Genomic DNA, 24590 nt, shown 5'->3' on the forward strand with positions numbered 1-24590 from the left:
TGAATTACTTTGAAAAGAATTTGAAAAATGTTCTAATATATATAACTACAACGATTTTCTACGTGTGTTCTGTATTTGTTTTCTTTTTCTTGTTGTGTATTTTTGTTGTTGTTTTTTTTTTTTCATAATAAATTTGAAACATGCACATTTACGATTTGTTTTTTTTTTAAGTTAATAATTTGCTTTGATTTAGTTAAAGAATTAAAAATTATAAAAATAGCAGCTTGCTGTTTTACATACATATAATATTTATATATATATATGTATATATATATATATATATAGATCTATAATCCGCGTTTATCAATTTATATAGTTAGTTTAAAGTGAATAAAATTTTGTTGATCTCTGCTGCTGCTTCTGCTGACTTTCTTGTATATTATTTAAGTGTATTTTTTTTATTGTTTAGCGCTTGCTTCGGATATTTTCTTGCTTGCTTTTTACAATTTACAATGCACAATGCAAATTATCACATATTTTGTTTTCTTAATTTTCCCTCTCTCTCTCTCTCTCTCTCTCTCTCTCTCTCTCTCTCTCTCTTTCTCTTTCTTTATCTCTGCTTTCCTCTACCCATGCACATTGCGCGGCTCAAATTCTACTTTTACAATATTTAAGTATTATTTGAAGCCAACTTTAATTTTTTTTCTTTTTCTTTGTGTTTTGTATTTGTTTTTGTTTTTGCTTTTCGTTTCTTTTTATTTATATTTATGATTTTGTTTTGCACAACTTCTTTCGAGCGTTAAATAACATGAAACAAAATTCAATGAACAACAGGAAAAAAAAGGAGCGTTTAAAAATGAAAGAAAAACGTGAATTTCCTTCCGCCTTCTTTTTTTCTCACTGTGCATATTGAACCTGAATGTTAATTGGCGCAGCAGCGCACTGTTAAATAATAATAAAAAAAAAACACTCTGTTAAAGCGTTCGCTAACAGCTGGCCAGCCGCAGCCAGGCTGTTAACGCGCAGTCTATCCATCTAACTATGTCTGTGTGCGATTGAGTGTGTGGGTGGGTGTGAGTGTGTATGTGTGAAGGTATGTGTTAAACAAATATCACAATCGAAAAATTAACAAAATGGCGGCTGCAGCAGTGCTACCAGACAGCAACAGCCGCAGCTAACAGCGCGCAACGTTAACAGTAGCAGAACTCTCTCTCTCTCTCTTCCACTTTCTCCCTTCTTGTTTCTCTCGCGTTCGCCCTCTTCGAGCTTTTTTGTAATACTTTTGTTGTTGTTGTTGTTTGTTTTGTTAATGTTGCTGCGCTGCTGCTGTTGCTGGGGCATTGTTACTGGAAGGGGGAACGGGGGGGGCTGCTAACGCTTTCCTCTGTCGCGGCGACAAAGTTTTAGTTGACATTTTCAATTATTTCGACATTCCAGTGCCCCTGGACAATGGGCCACATTAATAATATTACGATTAAAACAAACTAACAAACAGCTTAGGACATTGGCCCGTTTGTGCTGATGGCCGCTGCCGCGACGCCGCTGCATCCGTTCGCTGCTGGCTGCGCTGCATCGACAATTGAAGCCGCAGCAATTGCTGCGTCAACGCCGCTGCCGCTGCTGCCGTTCTCTGCGCCGACGCCGCTGCCATTGGCGACGATAACTGTTGCTGCTGTTGGCGCTGCCGACGCCGCTGGGCTGGTTGCCGCTGCCGGCGCCGCTGCCACTGTTACGGCTGCTGCTGTTGCGGTCGGCGCCGCTTGTATAGCGGGCGTTGCGGGCGGCGCTGCCACCGCAGCTGGCTGCTGACTGCCAGCGATTTGCAGCTGCATTTGCAACTGTTGCAGCGTCTCCGGCGACATGTTCGATTTGAGTATGTTGTTCTCCAGCTCCAGATTGGAGATCTTATCCATCAGCTCGGAGATGCGCTCTTTCAATACTTCCACCTCCTCGCGCACCGCTATCATGAGATGCGATTTGACCAGATCCTGTAAAGTGAGAGAGAAAGAAAATCTAATTAGTAACAGGTTAAATACATGCATATAAATATAAATATATTAATGGTTAACAGCTGACAAACGCTGATCGTCTATGTTAAGTAACAGCGCCCTGTTGTTTAACAGTGCGCACTGCTCTACTGCTGCTACTTACATTGGCTGTTAGTTAACAGCGCTGTTATCGATATCGTTTTGGCCTAAATTTCGAATGAATGGAAACTTTCGTGTGCTCGGAAAATCAATGTAAACATGTACATTTAAGGCGCGACCCATACTAAATAATTGCCAAGAAATGTGCACTTTGTGGCCAAATGTCAATGCCAACATGGCACATGCCACATGCCACGCGTGTCTGCGATGCTCGTGAAAATTTAATATGCCCATTAGCTGAAGGGTGCACGCGGGGGAGGAGCCAAAGCTAAATACACAACGGCAGATTTTGTCTCTGCTTGTTGCCATCTCGCTCGCACCTTGCACGCGCTCGTGTGTGTGGCACGTGCAACATGGAGCGGCGGCAGGTGAGTGGCGCTGACGACAGTTCCGTTTGCCTGCGTTTTCTTTTTGTCAATTTCATTTTCATTTCTCTGCTATAAATAAAACGCCTCCGTCAAGCATTTTCACATCGGATGTGGCCTGATTTGCAGCTGCAACAAAATGTTGCCCAAAATCAGCATCAGATCGAACAAAAGTATACATGTATACATATATAAAAGAAAACAACAATTCACAAGTCACCTTCGTTTAACAACGGTGCAAATTGTTTAAACAAATTTTCAGCCACGTTGGCAGAAACGCGCGCGTTTCATGCGCGTTTCGCGTGCGTTTCGCTTAGTCATAAAAATTGTCTTATATGATTTATGGCAGGGTGAGACTCGGGAATGGGCAAGGGGCGAGGGGTGGGTTGCCGGTGGGGATGGTCTGCGCTGTCGTCTCGCATTTTCTGCGGCGAGTTTTTCTTTTTACTTGTGTGTTTGGGCCAATTGCCAAACATTCAAATAGGGAAAAACGCGTAGGCTCTAGAAATATTCGCACGTTTTTGAGAGATGATAAATAATGAATAATCAAAAAGAAATAAATATAATTTGCAAAATATATATTATTCTTCTTTTTTTTATGTATATCAACATCATGAAAGAATTGAATATAATTTAAAAAAAATCTAAATTAGACAAAGGAAATTATATTAAAAAATTATATCAAAAACGTTTGACAATAAAATTAAAATCAAATTAAGTCTGTGAATCCCGCAACTGCGCATAAAAAAACAGGTGATAAATGTCTAATAAAAGAAATGCTAAAAAAAAAACTGGTTAAAACTGGCGCCAGCGACGGCTCAAAAAAAAACAAACAAGTGTAGAAATAAGAGCAGCAAAAAATAATTTAAAAATGTGCATATATGTATGCCAAAGGTGGGCACATAATTTATAATTCATTAATTTATTAATTAAATAATTTATGGACATTTCAGCACAGACAGCAAAATATGTGAAGGCAGACAAAGGTGCAAATGCGTAGCTAAGAACAGAAGCCAAATGCTAGAAGCTACCAAAAATAAAGGAAATGCATTTGCCTCACATATACACACACATACAACACAAACACACGCACACACACGCACACACACACACACAGGCAGACAGTCGGAATTCGAGTCGGGTCGAGGTTCGCGTTTGGGTTCACGCGTCTCGCTTTCTGAGGTAGACACAAAACGCTGCTTGTTCTTCTTCTTCTTGTTTTTTTTTTGTCTTTCGTTTATTTTTTTGGCTGCACTTCGCTTAACGAAACTCGTCAAAAAAAAAAAAAAAAAGACAAATATGGCGTCCGTTTTACTTGTTCCATGTGCTCTTTGTTTTTATCTTTTTATGAATAATCTATGTATACACCAAAATTGACAGTTTTCAGTTGGAGCATTTACTATATATACATTTATACATTTTTTTTTCGACTTGTTTGCCTTGAGGACAAAACGCGCGCAGCCTCAATAAAAATGCTGAACAAAAATCTGTGCACAAAAAAAAAAAATCGATACAAGCTGCAAGGTGAAATTTTTGTTCTCAATGCAACTGGCTATACTCTATATAAATATGTATACTTTGATTTTTGTTTATTTTTGTTAACTTGTACAATACATACTTTGGCATTTGGCACCATAACATAGCAGGGGCTATCGTAGCCCTTCTGCCAGATTTCGTATAGCCAGTTCTCGGGCTGACGCAGCGACATGGTGCCCATCATATTTATGTTGTTTCTGTTGTTTTTCTTGTTATACACTGGCGCGGAGTATTTGTTAATTCAAGTTCTCTCCCTTTCGCACTAGCGAGTATTTGAGTTTTTTTTTTTGTTTTGCTTGACACTCTTCACATACAATTATATAATACAAATTTGTTGCAATTTTCTATCACAGTTATATTGTGGCGCACTCTGCTTCTTTGCCTTTGCTTTTGCTTTTATGCTTTGTGCTTGAGTTTTTGTGTGTGCCGTTTTAATATTATTTTTTGGTATTAGCTTCTTTTGCGTTGTGTTTACGACAAAAGTTCAGCAATAACTGAATTCGCTGCGTAGCTTTTGGTAATTTGTGAGACCGGCGCAGAGCTTTTGCATTTGCATTCAAAGTCGACACTGAAAGCTCTTTTTTTTTCTTCTTTAATCTCTGCTGCTTTTACAATTGATATATTTTGATATTTTCTGTTTGGCTGAATTAATGTAATTCACAATTAAAGTCTCTTGTTGGCTGCGCTTGCACAAACTATACTTAAAAATTATATATATATATGTAGTATTTTATAATTTCTAGATTTTATTTTTTGTATTTCTTGCGTTTAGCGTGTGGCGTGTTGCGAGTTAAACTGGCGACTGAACGTCTGCTTGCAATTAGCGTCGCATTTTATATAAAATGGCAGCTAGCGAGAGAGCCAGCGAGAGAGAGCGCGAGCGCGTGAGAGAGCGCGAGCGCGCAGAGAGCCTGTGCATGTGATGAGAGCGTGCCGGAGAGAGGGCGCGCTGTGTATCTGGCAAATACTTTTATTTGGGAGTGCGCGCCATGTTGCGACAGCTACACAGCTGTGTATGCGTGCGTGTTCGTGTGTTTGCGTGTGTGTGTGTATCCCATTGACGGGTGTGTATATCTCTATCTATCAGCATTTTATACCAAAGCTGCGGCTGCTGTTCTCTCTGTTTGTTTTGACGCGATTTGCCTCGATAATTTACACTCTATTTTTTTGTTCTTCATATTTTCGACAATCAAAAATACCAAAAATGAATGAAAAGATGGAATATAAAAAAAACAGGCAGCCAGCGCCCCGAAAATGTTAACAAAATTTGGAAACCAGCCGGCATCTTATGTCTATATAAATATTTAGATACATATATAAAAAGTATCTAAATCAACAACATTTGCCACTCGTTTTCGGCATGACAAATTTGCTGCCGAATTTTTATTATTTTTTGTTTTTTTTTTTCAGTTCTTTTTTTCGTCTGTTCCTTTTGGCACTTTTGCGCTGCGACGCAAAAACTTTACGACACATTTTTTGTTGTGTGCTGTTTATCACAAAAAAAAAGCAGAAGAAGATGAAGAAGAAGAAGAGGAATGCTCAGTGAGCGAAGTTGAGTTCTTTTAGATACTTTTGAGCAAACATGCGATGGCTTTTCAGCAGCAAAAAAAAAAACGTGGTGGTGGCTTTTCACCTTTTTGCGCATTGCGTTTTATGCTGAGGAGAAGTTCTGCAGACTTTTGTTTTGACTGGGCAATCGGAATACAAATATATATATATATATAATATATATATATATATATATATGTATGTGTGTATGTATGTAAGCGTGGCAATTTGTTTCCGCTTTGCTGCGAAATGGTTGAGGAAAAGAAAACAACAGCGGCAAATCGAGCCCACAGAATTTTCAAGGGCTTGCAATTTGCAAAACAAATTGTCAACAACAACAACAACAACAACAACAACAAAAGAACAACAACAGAACAACAACAAGAAAAACAACTGTGTTCAAAATTCAACACACAGCGCGAGAACATGAAACGTATCGATTACATGCGCATGTCGCAGAAGAAGCCCCTCCCTCCGCCCACAACCCCCTCCCCCGCACATCAAGGCACAGACCAGGCAAACACAACTAAACACACACAGATACAGATACAAACACAGATACAGATACGAATACAGATACAGATACACATAGCAGATGCATATCTGATTTTCCCATAGCACAACAAAATGCCGGCAACAAATTGTGAATTGTAAAAAAACATCCGCGTTAAGGCGGCAAAAAATATTATTTAAAAAAAATAAACAAATAAAACAAAAACGAAAACAATAATAAAACATAAATGCAAAGCAAACAAATGTGTAAAAAGGGGGAAAAAAAGGTGGAAAAAGAAAGCAAATAAACAAACAACAATTAAATGCACATTTGTATAAACAAATTGCAATATATATAAGTAAAGCCCGCATCTGAACAATTTGTCGCGTTGCGCAGAGTGGCAAGGGTGGGGGAGGGGGGGGGGGGTGAGTGCGGGGCAGAAACAGAAACAGAAACCGAAGCTGTTTAATGAGGATCCATAAAACTGTTTTCGAAATGGCAAATAATTAAAATTGGACTTCGATATTTAAGAAAAATGTTATAAGTATAATTATAAAATATTAATTGATATTATTGCTAGATATGGCACGTAGTTATTAATTATTATTTATATTATTATAATTAATGAATTAGTAAACGATTTTATTGAAAGCCATTAAGTTAACTGAAGAGGTATTGAGATCTCTTCTCTTTTGTTAAATTTCAACTTGAATAAAATCCGATATAAATACCAAATATTTCTAATCATTTTAAGATAGAATAAGTATGCAGGGACAAAAATAAAATAAAAAGTCTTTAGAGAAAAATTAAATAAAGTATTTATAAAGCAAGTCGAATGAAAAGTTCTGCAAGCATTACGTTAATTAAACTGTTAACGTGAATGTTAAGATGTCGCTGTTAACATTATAACATGATATGTTATATCTAAATGATAGCCGCACAGATGTAAAGTTGTATTTTGTGAATGGAAAATCACAGAAACCTTAAAATCAACTGTGAATGAAAAAGTTAAATAACTAAATAATGCACAATTAATATATACACAATTTTTGTTGCCAAGCAAAATCTAGCTTTGTGCCTATCATATGCTCATATTGGCAAGCTGCCAATATTCAAGTACGAATATATTCACCATTCACCATTCATTATTCATTATTCATTGTTCAAACGATTCGCCATAGTCAGCACAAAAACAAAAAAACACATTTGGAAATCGTCGCCGGGTCTGGCAATAAAACTGACACTTGTTGGGGGCGGGTGTCAAGGGGTTGAGGCTGGGTAGGAGGGGAGGAGGGAGGAGTGAGGGGAGCTGTGTGTTTTCAACAATTACGTATTGAGTATTACATTAGTTTACAGTCCCCCCGCGACAGAGAGAGAGAGAGAGAGGGAGAGAGAGGGAGAGACACCCCCGCATGAACAAATATATTTGTAAAGTGATTACAAATAAAAATTATTATCAAATGTGTGTGTGGAAATTTTTATTTGTTGTTTACAAAAAGCAAAAAACAGCAACAAAAGCGACAACAACAACAACAAATTGTTACAATAAAAGTCAACTGCCGCGTGTGGAAAATTACAACAGAGAATTATAGTTTAATTTTTTTTTGTTTATGCACATATATTCTTTTTTTTTTTTATTATATTATATTATTAATTTGAATTTGGCACGCGGTTAACGCGTGAAGAGGACAGAACAAAAGGGGGAAATGGAACGGGGCGAGCTGCGAAAATGGGAAAAGTTTGGAAATCCATTTTCAATCGCAGAAAAACTAATTTCAATTAAATCAGACTTTTATGTTAAGCATAACCTTGTATCTACAAGATGAAGGAAAATTATTTTGGATTAAATAAAAAATACTTTTGACTGGAATTTGCATTAATGAAATATTCTCAGTGTAAGTAAACCTTTTTTAGATCGAGTAACATATAAAACTTAACTAAAAAGATTCTTGTATTAGGACATTTCTTTTTGGCAACAGAAATTTCGACCTATTTTGAATGTGATTTGAGCACAAGGCTCTGTATTTTCTCTCAGTGTTGCGGCAATTAAAAGCAGATTCCGGCTGATTCCATTACTGAATCATATTCGGCGCGTGTTGAGCGTTGCACAATTAAACGGATTGCAGTCGCTGTGCACTGGACTTTGGGCACTGCACAACACTGCGCCGCACCAAAACCGCGCTGCACCGCACTGCCACACAAGCGATAAGATAATTGAGAAGCGAACGGTTCTTATCATTGGAAAACATCGCGAACTGTTACCCTGGCATAAAAATCGCAAATCTGGCTATAAAACAAGAGAGAGGGAGGGAGGGATAGGAGATCAAATTACAACGTCGACACGCAGTCTCCTAGAACGGAAGATGACAGGTGGACAGTTGGCTGGGTAGCCCGATGGGGCCCGCGAGTCAGAGGTTATATAAATGACAGTTGGCTGATTAAAAAGTTGCCTCGACTCGACTTGGTGCAAATAAACAAGCGAGTTGACACTCGTGAGTTACGAATGGGTTTAGCTAATATATAAATCAAGAACTTAGCAAATCAGCCAAGGGTATATTCCTAACAGAAGGAACAGACAGCAAAACAGACAGCTGTAAAGGCTAACAAAATGCCAGCTGAGCAGATCGGATAGTAAAAATTATATTACGAATAAAGTAAACATGGAGGACAGACGTAGTTCGAGCTGTGAAAATATTTTTAATGATAGGGATAGATGATGGTAAATAGAAGAAAGTACTGAATTCCGTTATACGATCAGAAAAAGCAATTGTCTTCGGGTGAAATAATATGAAAATAAAGTGCACATGGAGGACGACTCCTTTGTGTGCTTTTCAATGATTATGTTAAGTAGAAAAAGTGTCCAATAGAAAACATTTAGACAATAGACAATAGATAAGCCAAAGCAGAGCCGATGTGATTGCATATAATGTGACCATGGAGGATGACAGAAATGTCGAAATATTTGTAAATGTCCATGCAGATAAGATGATTGCAATTAAAGTGACACTGGAGGACAGTTGCATACGAAAAGACGCAAAATAATCATTGATTAGGAAGTCTGAATCTTTTGTTAGGCAGCCAAGTGACCATGGAGAACAAGTAAATATATATATATTTTAAATGTCCATGCAGATAATGTGATTACTCATAAAGTGACAATGGAGGAAAGTTGCATAAGGAAAAGACTGAGAATAATCACTGATAATTGAGTCTCAGTCTCTTGTTAGACATAAAGTGACCATGGAGGACCAGTAAATACAATATTGTAATGTATAAGATAAGGTGAATGCAAAGAAACTGACAATGGACGACAAAAACTTCAAAATGATCATTGACAAGTAACTGTCGGTATTCTATTAGGCATTAAACTGACCATGGAGGACAGTTGCATAAGGAAAGACTCAGAATAATCATTGATAAGGGATTCTGGGTCTTCCATTAGGCATTAAACTGACCATGGAGGACAGTTACATAAGGAAAGACTCAGAATAATCATTGATAAGGGATTCTGGGTCTTCCATTAGGCATTAAACTGACCATGGAGGACAGTTACATAAGGAAAGACTCAGAATAATCATTGATAAGGGATTCTGGGTCTTCCATTAGGCATTAAACTGACCATGGAGGACAGTTGCATAAGGAAAGACTCCGAATAATCATTGATAAGGGATTCTGGGTCTTACATTAGGCATTAAACTGACCATGGAGGACAGTTACATAAGGAAAGACTCAGAATAATCATTGATAAGGGATTCTGGGTCTTCCATTAGGCATTAAACTGACCATGGAGGAGCAGTATATACTAAATATAATGTCAAGTCAATATGGAAAAGCAACGTTCAAATTTATTCTTCACACAGAGACACATTTGCAAGACGAGCATTTTCTCAGCATTTTCCTGGCATTCCCCCCCCCCCCCCTCGCTGGTCATGTGTTTGCCAACAGCTCGAACAGAGGGGAGGAAATAACGCATAACTTTTCGGCATATTGACAGCTGTGCCAAATTTTGTTTGTTTGAATTTGGCCCAAAACATTTACCGTTAACATAGACAAACTGGAGCCAAGAGATATTTGTGCTCAGCCTTGGGACTTATCAGCGGAACTGGGGGAACTGGACAGAAAAAACAGAAAAAAACAACAGCTGCTTATCATTTGAAATGTCTCCTCTGATAATCAGGCAAACGAAATATGCCTGAGAATTTTGCCTCGAACTTGTTTCAGGGCAAATTACAGCAAAATACACTGTGCAAAAAAGTGCGTTCTAAATTCTAAATTGATTCCAAAATCTCGAGCAAAATTTATTAAATAAACTCAAATTAAGCTTGGTATTGAAATTGGGCATTAGAAAGGAGAAAATCGCTTGAATTAAATGCAAAAACGTTAAACACAAAAACAAGAATTTGAATACTATAAAAAAAACTTTAAGGAAATGCAAAACTTCTTAGATTAAGTTTTTTCTTATCTGCAATTTGACGAAAACAAGAAAAAGGTATTTGGATTAGGTAAAAAATGATTTTTTAAAAAATTTGCGTACTCAAAGAAAGATTTAAGCGCTTCATTGATTGATTCTTTCATTGAATATATTGTAATTTTAAAGGGGATATGAAAAAAACGCTTGGATAAAGCGAAAAGTGCTTATTATAAGATTTTACATACTTGAAAAGGGATGTAAATATAAAACTTTTTAGATGAAGACTTTTGTATTTGGGTATATCAAGATCATAAGGAATATTTCCTAAAATAAGAATTAAATCAAGTCAATTTCGACCTTGGCCGCATTTTGTTGACGTCTTTTACTTGAGTTTTTCTGCGAGTGTGCAGATATAGCATATATGTATTTATAGAGGCCCACGTATTTGTTTTGTTTTGATTTTGATTTTGAGCGAATCGCCCTTTTTTATTGGTTCTCCATGGAACAGCTGCTGCTGACGTAGCGCTCGGCCGCTAAGTGGTCAACAATTGAAATTCATTAAAAACAAATCAGAAAGAAAAAAATAAAGGAATACTCTGAAGAGCACACACAAAATCGGTCACAAATTTGAGGAATGTGAAGAGCAGGCCGCCTTAATAGGGCTCGGGGTGGTGGTTTAACTAGCGCCTCATCTGTCGCTTATCAGTTTGCCAGCTTGTCTGGCTGTCTTATCAGTTGCGCCGTGTTTCACACAACGCACGCGTGATTAACTCAAAGGCAAATAGAACATAATAATACAATAACAAAAACCCAGCTACGTTTCGACGCGTAATCAACAACTATTAGCACATTTGTTTACCACAAAACAGAATCCAAGCTGAACCCAAACAGGTAACAAAAATAAATACAGAGGCAGGGCACAATGTTACTCTATACTCTGTTGCCCAGAAGAAAGGTAGAGTATATGGGCTTTGGGGTTTTCAAATTTGGCATATTTGTGCTTTTTTTCTTCCCATTCGCAAAGCGATAAATGTGTGATATCAGCAAATAAGTTTACATTGAACTTAAGTCAATCTATTAATCAACACTAAAGAAGGATCTCAGTCAGATGTTTTACAATACTGGAAAACAGCATTAATCAGCTACCAGACTTTGCTCTACCTTCATTCCTACTTTATACCATGTCTAAGTATATATATGGATGCATGTCTTTCTTTCTTAGAGCTCTTTTTCAACACTGGCAACCAGTATTTATCAGCCCCCAGACTTTGTTCTAAATGGTTTTTATTTTATTCCATGTTTAAGAATAAATATGTGTATGCCTCTTTATTTGAGGTATTTTTCAACACTGCCAATCAGAGTTTACTTCAGCCCTTAGGCTTTGTTCCTAAAAATATATGTATATTTTGTCTTGAGTTGTTTTTCAACACTGCTAATCAGAGTATTAGGCACACACCAAGCTGTGTTCGAAATTGTTCCTATTTTATCCGATGCCTATATGTACATATATATGTATGTATATGTTTTTTGTTTCTTAGAGCTCTTTTTCAACACTGGCAACATCAGTGAGGAGGCTTTGTTCTAACTTGTTCTTATTTTAACCCATGTCCCATGCTTTTCTTTCTGTATTTCGCAACACTGGCAACCAGAGTATTAATCAGTCAGTAGGCTGCGTTGTTTTTACTTGTTGTTATTCTTAGTTCATCCCATGTCTAAAAATATATACGTAAACATGTACATGCATGTATCTTTTATTTGTGAGAATGATTCTCATGCTAATTTGTGTGTTTATCACAGGTAGCCTTCAGGCTGGGTATTTTTATTTTTTTTTTGGTGTACCTTTCAGTTGGATTGTTTTTTGCTGGCATAATATTTGGTCAAAACAAATAGAGCTACCAATTGCCACAGTTGCGTATTTGCTTAGAAATTAGCATGCTTTTGGGTCTGGGTCTGGTTCGGGTTCTGTTCGCAAATAGATCAATGCCAGCAATTTAGCAGCAGTTCAGCAGTTGGAACTACTTCTGCTCCATCTCTGGCTTATCTCCCGAAAGTTGTCCCAACTACAGGTATAGTGTGTTCTGGGCACGTGTAGCCCAAGCTCAAACAAAGGCACAGTCCCACAGTCAGCCTTATCATTTCAATATATATATATATATATATTTGCTATAGACAATTGTATCTGTTGTCTGCTTGGGGCAATCAAAGGAAATTCCAATAAAATGCTAAACGAGCTAAATGAAAGACAGTTTGTTTCGCACAGTTACCGAATGGTAAATATTGAACACAGCCATAGAAAATGTATTAGGAACTTAACTAAATATTGATAGCAATGAATGATCGACAGAATACGCAATTCCGACATGATTCTCGAGTATATCTACTATATCTATATATCTACTATATCTATATATCTACTTTATCTATATATACCTACTATATCAATCTATCTTCTGGTCGTGCATTCAACTATCTTTGTTATATAGAAATATTTCCTTACTTTTTACATAGTCCAGCTGTAGCTCTTATAGCAGAATATATTTAAATATATGTGAATAGAATGTGATTTTTGTTGGTAGTACTTCCTTTGAACCGGACAACGCCTGGTAATTGACTTTCGTTTTAATTATACATTTTTCTATATGATTATATATTTGTTTGATAATAAAAAGCTAATCTATTGCCCTTAGATAATTCTCGGAATACATTATATAGAAACTAATCTCAAGTAGATCTCATGACTAGATTAGGATTTTATAGAAACTAATCTAATGTAGAAACTCATGAGTTGATCAAGATTTAATAGAAAATAAACTCAAGTAGATCTCATCTCTAATAATCATATGGCGTGCTTTTTCCCAATTCCTCGCAGGGTTCTTTCTATTGCCATATTTCCCCCATATAATTCTACAAATTCTATTTTGTCATGTCAATTAGTGATCTTTGCGTCCGATGTGATTAATTAGTGTACACATGTTTCTCAAGCAATAAGCAAGTGCCTAATTAATTTCTATGAAATCGCGAGTATTCTGCAAAAATGTGCATAATTGAACAGCGTGTCGTACACGATAAATATAATATATATTAATAATAGGAGGATGGGCCACCCACACATTAAATCAAGGAAAATATGACACATGAATAGGGGAAAACGAAAAGTTAAAAGCGTGCCAAGAGAGAGGGAGATAGAGAGAGAGAGAGAGAGTGGGCGGAGGCAAAGTAGAATAGGCCTGTCAAGAATATTGCTTTTAAAACTATTTTGGTCAGCTGTATTATATACATATATATAGGGCTGACAGCTGAACATGTGGTGCGCGAGATGATATATTCTATATAGTGTATAAAGCTATTCGCCAAAGACATTGACAGTTTTAAATTAGGTTGATCCGCAAACCAAATACGAAACATTACTCATCAATTTTCTTAGCTTTTTCTTTGGGGGCGGCAAATTATAAAGGAAAATCGAGAGTGAGAATTGAACATGACACGCACATCTGGCGATTGTTAAAAGAAGAAGACGCCAACCTTAACCCAAAACTTGTCAAATTCCGCAAATCAACAACTAATTACGCGAAATGGTTACAAGGATAATACGCGGCTGGGTCCACCCAAAAATAAATCGAATGCAATCGTAAAACCTGCAAATAATACTACGTAAACATTTGCATTTGGCTTTCAGATTAGTTTTGTTCACATTTCTTTTGGTTATTTTCAAAAAGAAATTGCGAAATTTGGGTCAATAGGAAAAGTTTATTCAACCTCAGTCGAGCGTAAAAATAAAACCCAGCAAACAGAAACGAATTATCAAAATAAAGATTTGGTTTAAAAGGATGCGCAGTAAATGTTTAGATATGTTGTGCGAGGGCGCGTCTAGCTGGGAATTTGACGAATAATAGATACCCTTGCATGGTAAAATGTGATACAAATCTGTGAAAATGTTAAATGCTGATGGTTCCTATGGAAACTATATCATATAGTACTCAGATCTAGCTAACTTTAACATATTTACACAACTTTCCAAAGAGCAGATTATATATCATTTCGAAGAGTCGAACCAGCGACCTCTCACATGTAAGTTCGACGCTCAAATAGCTAAGTCACGCAGGGTTAATAGTTCTCTCTCTTAAATATCTGGATATATATCAATACATAGAGTAGAACCAGCGAACTCTCTCTTGCTAGCTAGACGCGGAAACAACTTTGCCACGCAGTCTTATAGCCTCGCTTGCACTCTCTTAAATATATGGATATATCTTTTCATAGAGTTGACTCAGCGAACCAGCGACCTCTCACTTGTTAGTTCAACGCTCAAACAAAACTTAGCCACGCAGGCTTTTTACCTTGCTTGCACTCTCCCAAAATATCTGCCCATCAAAACGTCACATTTCTCGTCATATAGTCATTATGCCCGCGCAAGGGTAGGGCACTCAAATTTTATGTTGCGCTATTTTTACGATTTTTATGATGCTTGTGGCCTCGCTGTGGCAGGGTAGTTCGTGTGCGGCTGTTCAGCAAAGTGCGTCAACGATTTGTCCACGTTGCGGGTCACACACACAACAACGAACAAGTTAATTGCCACACGTGGCAGCGCGGCGTTGCGCGTCGCCCACAAGCTAATTGCTTGCCATCTTGGCCAACTAATTTGCGCATTCAAATGCAATTAGGCGCAGGTCTCGGCCCAAAGTCGGCGGCGTCTGTCTGCCTGGCCGAATGCTAATCCGCATCGTAAAACGCTTTAAGTGTTGTCTGTGGCCAGCATTAGTTGCAACTGCCACTGCAACTGCAACTGCAACAGACTTAATTGCATTTGCAGTCTTATCTACTTTGCATATTTTTTGTCTTTAGCTGTAATTGCCTCAGTTTAAAGCAGGCCAACGCATAGTTTTATGGGCCTTATATGGCCTGGATTTTAATGAGCTGTCTGCCTAGAAACTCTGTTTGAATTGCATTGGCAAAATGCGTTCGGGTATTTCGCATTGAATGAAACTGAATAAAACTATTAACTTATGAGTAATGAGTGAGGGTTTTTCCATTATGTTATACTGAAACTTGGCATTATATAATGTAAGTTTGCATTTATAATAATTCGGAGAAAAAACTCAAGTTCCTGGAGAAGTTGTGCCTAAATACTAGAAAATTGAACCTTACTTGGGAATTGAGTTTTTGGAGTTATATAAATATAACTATTTAGACGTTTTCAACATAAAGTTAATCAAGTTCGCAAAAAATGATAAAAATATATACATATAAAAACTAAATATAAGTTAACTTTTTGTAAGATATAACTTTGCAGAATACAGTTGCAAATGTCTAATAAAGCTAAAACTAAAAATGCTATAAATTCCACATCTAAGTGAAATATAGTTGCAGCAATAAGTATATTTCCTATCTAACTAAAAACTTCCATTAAGAGGCCCGTCAGATTAAAAAGCCTCAACGTGTGTGACACTTTTTACAAGCAGCTCTTGATTTTGTTGTACTCTACCAACACTGTTTATCATATTACAACACTAGTCTACCTGATCTGACTCTCTCGCTGCCTCGCTCTCTCTCTCTCTCTCGCACGCTCTTTCTCTAATTTACTACGGCTTTGCATATCACAAATAGTTTGTAAACAAATGAACAGCGCAAAGAGGAACGCAGAACACGCAGAAAATTAATGAAAATTCGAATAGGGGGCTCATCAAAAACAAATACGAAAAACAAAACAAACAAGCCAACAAAAAAAAAAGGCAAAACTGAGTTATTTTATCATGAATTATTCAAGGCCAATCACTGAGTATAAAAAGAAGAAGCAGAAGCAGTAGAAGAAGCCCCAGCAAAACACAATAATATTGTTCTTGTATTTTGGACCCTATTCTGCAGCGGCAAGAAGTTCCGACGATATATTTCCCTAATGCGAAACAATTTTAATTATTTTGTTTTTCTCTCATTTTGTGCCTATTTTTGGCAATCGTCAAAAGTTCTTCGGGTTCGGGTTCCCATGGGTTATATTTGCCCCCGACCCCGCCCCCTTCCAATTACTTATCCAAATTAGTTGCCCATTCTTTGCAACTGTTCAATTGATTTCCACTGTGGAATATTACGTTTCGCTCATTCTTTCGATTTTGATTGAAATTCATTGGACGGAAAAGTTTCAATTCGATGTAGACATCAGTTCTTCGGGGCCTCTAATAAACTATATACATATATTGACTTACGTTCCCGGAGCGCAAATAAATTAATTGTTTTCTGTGTTTTGTCAGTGTTTTTTTTGCTTACCTGTAAAGAGAGAGAGCAGAGGTTGGGGAAATGTCAAAAATAAATAAATAAACAAAAAAATATATATTATCAACAATTTCTGAGAAAAAGACATCAAAATGTCAACAGCTAATGATATAGGGGACAAAACATGACATTTGCATACTATATAAATATTTGGAATTTTCTTTTTCCTTTTCTTTTGATTTAGTCTTAATTATTTTTGTTATAAAATGGCCCATCAGGCAAATTGAACGTGGCAAAAAAATGTTTTTCATTTTTCTTGGCTAAACTATTAAATGCGGAAGCAACTGAATAAAACGACGCGTTGTTCGGTTTACGGCAGAAGCCTCTTTATAGATACACACACTCGCACACTCGCACACACTCGCACACACACCTCGTTTATTTTCTGAGATATTTATTGTTGTTTTGTTTTGCCCGACACAATGAAAAACTTTCCACTGTCTATGTGACAGCGTAGAATAACGTCGTCTGGACACAGTTTTCCCAATGTTCAATTGGCATATTGGTGCCAGATTTGAGAGAAAACAAGAGTGCTCTAGTGGCCACTGCCCGACTACGAGATACCCTCAACCCCAGCAACAAACTGTCTTAACAAACATTTAAGTTTTCTTCTAGACAAATTTACTGCCTTCAGCTCTAAAGAGCTCCAAAATATGCTCAGGAAACCAATATATGAAATGGATATTCATTTATACCTTCGGATTGGGTGGAGTTATTTAGGATTTGAAATAAACTGGATCTTTTCGTGCATTAGCGGAGGTCACATCCCAAATTTCTAGTCTCCAACTCTTAAAGTTCTCGAGATCGAACGCCTTATCGGGCGAAACAGAAATTCATTATATATATTCAATATTACCTTGGGAATGGCCCCAGTTATTAAAGATTTGAAATAAACTCAATCTTTCTTTGCACTAGAAGAACGCACATACCAAATTTCAAGTCCCTAGCTCTTATAGTTATCGAGATCGAACGCCTTATCGGCTGTAACAAACATTTGCATATAGATAATATACCCCGTTTTATCCATTTTTATTGAGTGTAGGGTATATATAAAGAAAACACGGGCTAATAACAACAACAAGAGCTACCTAAAACTGGCACGTGAACATAAAATGAGCTCGTTTTGAATAATACAAAAATTAATCATTGTTCATTGTATTGCAAAATCATCTAATTTTAAACGTGGCTCAGAGAAACAAGCACTCGGTCGATCGACGGATCGTTCGATCGGATCGTTTGGGTTTGGGATCGCGCATCGTATGCAAAAAACGCAAACGCGTTTTCGTGTTGGCGTCTGCGATCATGGCCAAATTTAAACATAAATATGGCCCGAAACCTCATGACGAGGCTAACGCAGGTAGGTGTGTCGCCGGAGTCGCCCGTTGCGAGTCGCGAGTGGCAAATGGCGAGTCGCGAGTCTCGGCCAAAAGTCGCCAGACAACGCATGCCACGCATACGCAGCAGCAGCAGCTCAGCAGCAGCAGCAGCAGCTCACGACTCGCAACTTGTTCAACTGGTTCGAGTCAATCAAATGTAAAGTCGACTCGATGAACGCATTTCAATTTTGTTGTTGTTGATTTGAGTAAAACGCACTTGAATATTATAATTAAATGAATAATATATGTATGTATAAAGAGAGGAACGGGGGAGGGCGCCTCTCTAGTTGATTTCCATTAGGTGGGCGATCATTGTTCAAGGCAACATCAAGAATCTATATCTGGCCAAACAACATAATCACAAGTGTCTGCCCCACAGTCTAGCCATAAGTCAATAGTTTTTTATAGCTAGCCTAGGCAAATATTTGGCTATTAAATATTTAACTTGTAAACAGTCTGTAACGAGTGCAGACCTCTCTATCTATGGAATAAAAAACTTTCCATGTAACTAATATTTAGTTCAGTTGGTTAGTCGATTCTTTATCAAGTCTGAAGTGATCTAATAAACTGTTTTATTGTTTAGGGAATCAATGAAAATTGTTAAATACTCGAGTTAAAAGACCTTTAAAATTTGTTGTAGATAACACTTTTTGTTGTTGTCTATCTGAATCAGGACTGCCTTGAGGCTCGGTTTGTCAACCTGATTTTATATATTAATAAGATCCGGCTTAGGGCTGTCTTCCCTAAAAGTTCTTTATATTGAACCAAACTATATTTGAAGCTAAAAAGTAAGGATATCTTCAGCATTTTCTGCTGTTGATCTGCTCATCTAGAATATATACATATATACTATATAGTCAATTGAAATTCAAGAAAAGGGGCATTATTTCTGGACGCAATTTCTATGCCGGTTTTTCTTTATCTATATAGCTTTCAGAAATGTTAACTATATTTAAGCTTCTCAGAGACAAAATCTATTTTTTTTTGAAGATAAAAAACATAAAATAAATGAATCTGGCAGTCCAAAGTAAATGAACGAAGAATCGGCTGCGAACTTCAGCCTAGACCAAAAAAGGAAATCTTAGCTAAAGAATATACATATATCCTGTGCTAATAATAAAGCTATTCAAATTTATTTTTAAATCTTTCATAAATATAAATGTTGGTCTATTTTCAATTATAAATCAATGTTTTTTTCCTTTGGGGAAATTATTTTTAGCCAATTGGTTTTTGAGCTGATTTATATTTTTTATCGTTTTGTACTTTTTGCTCGCTTTGTTTATGCGGCGAATGCCAAAAAGTTAATTAGGTCAGCAACTGTTTTTGTCAGTTTTCAATATTGTTTATTCGCATATACAATACAATAGTATATGAGTATATTTTTTAAAACAGCAATATTTGTGGTCGCGCGAGCGCTTGACAACCGAGCAACAAAACTGCGAAAACAATAAGAAATGACAAAAAGACAAGCCAGAATGGGGCTAGTCGAGAGTGCACGACTGGAAGTTATCCTGTAAGCAGATGTGAAAAACTATCAACTGGCAATGAAACTTCATGGATAAAATCGGCCTGAAATCAAGGCTTTAACTCTAGAAATGACTTTGTTATTGCATAATATCTATAAGGGATGATTTCCAAATAGTTTCATTTTGCTTACAGACTTGCCAGGTTTACTTCAGACAGTTTCTAAAATCGAAGTACATAACAAATGAATCCCGCTAGGCAGGCTGTACTTTATTGTTGCTTGACATTTGCAATTCTCAACAAGTAATAGCTTCGAGAGGGGTAAGAAGTGTTTAGAATTCTCACAGTTAAAGATTTGGTCAGTGGAAAAGGCGTTTCGAATTCTCAACAAGTTAAAGCTTCGGACAGGGGAAAAGATGTTTGTAAAGATGGGTGTAAAAAGCACCCCAAAAGCCTCTCACTTTTGTTTATACCTTGTTGCTTTTTATTTATAATTAAAAGATACTAATATGACTGACCAAGAATATATATATGCTTCATAGTTTCGGTTTGTGCTACCCTTCACACTGTCTATACATATAAAATACTGCCTTTTCGACAATGGCTGCAGGGTATAACAAATAAATAAAATTGTTGGCCAAGTGTGGAAAAACTTTGGTTGTAAATTGTTGTTGTTGCTGCTGCTGCTGCTCATTGTTGTGCATGTTTTGGGGGTATATCAAGTGCAGGTTGACAGTTTGGCAGTTGATTGACATTTCTAGTTGTTGTTAAGTGGCACAGGCGTGTGTGTATCAGTGTGTGCGTGTGTGTGTGTGCGTGTGTGTTTGAGGTGTAAAAGTGGATTGTTGTGATTTGAACGTGGCAGAGAAATTTGTCAACTTTGAGTCTTAACAGCTGCTGCCAAACCGATTGTTAGCCACGCCCACAACACTTGAGATTTACGCCCAGCTATTTTAGCCCATTTTAAAAGCTTTGCAGGGTCAAATAAAGCCGCAGACCTGTGCAGTTGGCTCTAATTTGTGCTAAATTCAAGTTGAAAATACTTTAAAAGGTCACTTTGCTCTGAAATTCACACACGAGAGATTTGTTTTAATCAGTGATTAATTCGCTCGTTCAATTACTTCCTGATTGCGGTTCGTTTAGAACTCTGAATAATAAATGGAAAGCAATTTAAGCACATTACGGAAGATAAAGCCAAGCAAAAGTTCATGTGCTCGGTGCGCGCGCTTCTATATAGCACAAAGGTCATTATGTCAATATATCAACATTAATAAACAGTTCAGTTCAGAGGTGAACATCACTTCGGGCCGTTTCACGGCTATGCAAATGCGACAGGGTCACATTAATCATTGTGAATAGCGACTATTTCTGTGTGCAGTCTTTATATTATGACGAGGAATTTATGTGCTAGGAATTTATGTGCTCACCCAAAGAATGCGAAAGTCGAAAATATGAAATTAATAAGCCGAATAGGAATTTATCGAAAGCTAAGAAATTATTTTCTCTTTGCAATTTTATACAATTTTGGCAGAATTAAATCTCGGAAATTTGAATGCTTTCAATAATTAAATATGCTAATATTTCCTTCCTTCTTTTGCAACCTTCACAAATACAATTCTTTACATTAATTAAATGGTTGTTAAGCTAATGAATATTCTACAAATATCTGCAAGTTGTAGAGTATTTAAAATTCGTTGGGATTCAGAGCAATTAAATCGTTTCTGTTTAACATCAATTTGTATGCAGGCGCCATTTCGGCAGGCTGAAAATTCATTCACATGTGTTTGTTATGATGTTTAATTTGCATAAATCTGTTGATTGTTTACGCCGCATCCGAATATACAAATAAAAGCAGAAAGCATAAATTATAATAAATATATACTTGGGTTAATTCGTAAAGTCAAAGTGTAGCCGGTTTTTGTTTACGCCTTTATTTAAATACATTTGGGCAAATAATTTACTCAAAAATTGGCACAAATTATATTTGTGGCCCAATGAATAAATCAAATTCTGATTTATTTATTGCGTCCAAATCAAATGCTGATTTATTTATTGCGCCTAGTTCCGCGTGTGTCAAGTTTTAGGCAGCAGGAAGCTGATGTCCGCATAAAAGATAAAAAAAAAAAACAATTGCCTTGTTCTGCCGCCGAAGCTGTCTAATTAATTTTGCAGTTGGCATAAAAAGAGCAACAGCAGCTGCGCCCAATTGAGCTAAATTTCAAGTGGTCGTCTCTTATATAAGTGAGAAAAGACTCGTTTGCTTGTGGGCCAGACCGATAAGCAGTCACAATAGAATCCAAAGAGCATACAATTGATAAGTCCAGTCAAAACCGCCCCCCAAGGGCGTTGAGTCGAGTTATTGATAAACGTGTGCCAGATAAGCCACACTGTGGCATAGGCCCGTCGATATACGATTATGTATATATATATATATATATATATATGTTTGCCTTTATGGTCTGGACGTAGCTTTAATCAATCAAGGTTTTTCAGTTTATTGTCGCGAGTGGCGCACAGAGCGCAGTTTGACGCACACGACCGCAGCTGCTTTTTTGGACATGACGTGATTTGGCACACTTTGATATAACACTAGTTGAGAGAGACGGCACTTTTGCCCATACAAACGTAGTTAACAATAAATATTCAAAGCTGTAACAGGAGTGTCAGGCACAGTGCACTTTGGTAAATACGACCGCAGCTGAGTTTGCTAGTTAGTCTTGAACTTTTGACCAAACGACAGCAGTTACCATAACTCTTCGAGGAAAGGGCGCAGAAGATGTCAATCACATCGCACTTTTCCTATACGACCGCAGTCGCAATAACTTGGTAACTCAGCAAGGATAAGGCGCCAGAAATGTTAAGCACAACACACTTTGCCCATACGACAGCAGTCGCATTAACTAGTGGAGCAAAGGTGACTGTTGCACAAAGCACACTTTTGCCTATACGACCGCAGCTACTGTAACTCTACAAGGATAAGACACGAGACATGTCAAGCACAAGGCACTTTTGCCTATACGACTGCAGCTACTGTAACACACACGGCTAAGACCCCAGAGATGTCAAACACAACGCACTTTTGCCCACACGATCGCAGCTGCTGTAACTCTTTAAGGATAAGGCACGAGAGATGTCAAGTACAAAGCACTTTTGCCCAAACGACCGCAGCGCTGGAAATTGAGTGCGCGTAGCAACAAATGCGATTTGTGGATCAATTTGAATGCAAGTGAGTGCAAGTTTCGAGTGCATTCGCAATTTGTGACTAGCAAGCGATAAAACTGACCCACTTTAAAGTGGCGCTCGCCGACTGCGGCCTAAGGCTAACGCCAGGCGTTTGTCTCTAGGCCAGTTAATATTTCCATACTAAGTATAAAGTAAGTACGGCTGGTTTCAGTGTTGTCTAACACGTTTTACGATTGTGCATGTGTGTGTGTGTGTGTGCCAGTGTGCGCGTGTGGGCAGGGGTCTGTTTTATTTGGCAACAGACACGGCGAACAAAAGCACAAAAGCGACCTTGAATGTGAAATGAAAATTCTAGACAAAGCGAAACAAACTAAGAACTAAGAAATTTTCCCCGAACATTTAGTATAGTTCTATGTCGAATACCCTGTATAAATGTGTGAGAAGGTTAGGAGATAGTTGTATTTACAAAGATATAAATATGCTTATGGATAATAGAATTCTTGTCAGGTTGTCCCTCTATAAGATCATGGATCTCGGGAACTATACGAGTTATGAACTTGAACTTTGGTATGTAGCTGCCTTTTTGGCCTACACAAAGCCACTTAATCTTGATTTTTAGATAGCTAAGGCAACAGCAGAGTTACAAAGGATATCATCTCGTCTGGCATTCTCGTGTGTAATATTTCTGGCTTTTCCTTTCGTTCTTGGCACATGGTCGCAGACAATGACATTTATTGGCATGTCGTCACCTTCTAGATTTGCCACCACTTTGATACAATTTGCCACAATTTGGACACGCAAATGCAAATGCCGCCAACTGCTAATTGCAACAAAATTCACGGTACTTTGTGCTGCTTTTTCTGGGAAATTGTTGCATGACTGAGTCACGGTGTGTTGTAGTTGTTGCCGTTGGGCCGACTCAGGTGAGCTCATCCGCCTGAAGTTGTTGTGAAATTGTATGCCAAATATTCACATGCACACAGTTCACAATATTTGTAACCGCATTACTTTTGGCTTACATTTCACGCGAATTGAAAGTCGCCGACCTCCGACTGAAAAGAACAACTGCAGCCGCATCAAATGTACAATTTCCATAGAACTTTTACTCTCAACAACAACAAAATACTGTCTTATGCAATTGACAAGCGCAGCATCTGCAACACAGCGTTGCACTTGGGTCTATTGTGACGCAATCTTAAGCCAAATGCCAAATGACGTCAACAGCTAATGACAAAGACAAAAGCTGCTCTCAGATTGTTTATTTGGAAACACAATGCATTCGAGATTGTAGCGTGAGCTGTAATTAAAACTGTTGCACTCATGGGAAAATGGAAGAAAATTAATTGTGACTGGTCACATTCTGCCTAGATGGCAACGCTTGGTAGGGCGACAGTGTTGGATAATGCACAAGGACAAGTTATGAGAAATGTAAACAGTGTTGACAACTGCTTGCTTAAAAAAATTCTTTTATGGCTAAAAAGCACAAATTGGCAAAGGAGAGCTCCAGTTGATATCCTCTGAAAAAAGCCAAATTTAGCTAGAAAAAAGCTAAATTTTCAACACTGGCTTTAAGAGTCGGCCCAAGTCTATTCTTGTGAATTTAAAACTCTCTCACACATATCTTATTCTCTCCCTCTGCGTCCCTTGCGTTCGCTCCCCTGCAAGAGTGTAATTTTTGTGGATTCTTCTTTGTGCTGCATCCGTAAACGGTAACAGCAGACAACGCTGCTTTGCAGCCATTTTGGATCAACTGAAAAGCTGTCAATAAGTTAACGAAGCGAATTTGAGCACATTTTCAAGAAAATAAATTGCTTTTCACTTTCGCATCTTTATAAGCTCCTTACTCACTTTCTAAGCTTTGGC

At 37.5% G+C, this 24590-nt stretch overlaps 1 protein-coding gene across 1 annotated transcript in view; it reads right to left on the minus strand.

The window, feature by feature from the left end:
* Positions 1–515: 515 nt before the first annotated feature.
* Positions 516–24590, minus strand: part of bun (bunched) — a 149346-nt gene continuing 125271 nt past the window's right edge. The window contains exon 4 of the mRNA XM_064681305.1: positions 516–1928. Coding sequence (XP_064537375.1) covers positions 1437–1928 — 492 coding nt within the window. The 3' untranslated portion in view covers positions 516–1436. The remainder of the gene's footprint in view (positions 1929–24590) is intronic.

Source organism: Drosophila montana, unplaced genomic scaffold (genome assembly GCF_035044405.1).
Source record: "Drosophila montana isolate Dmon_TW-CO22-7 unplaced genomic scaffold, ASM3504440v1 contig_2192_1, whole genome shotgun sequence".
Taxonomy (NCBI): domain Eukaryota; kingdom Metazoa; phylum Arthropoda; class Insecta; order Diptera; family Drosophilidae; genus Drosophila; species Drosophila montana.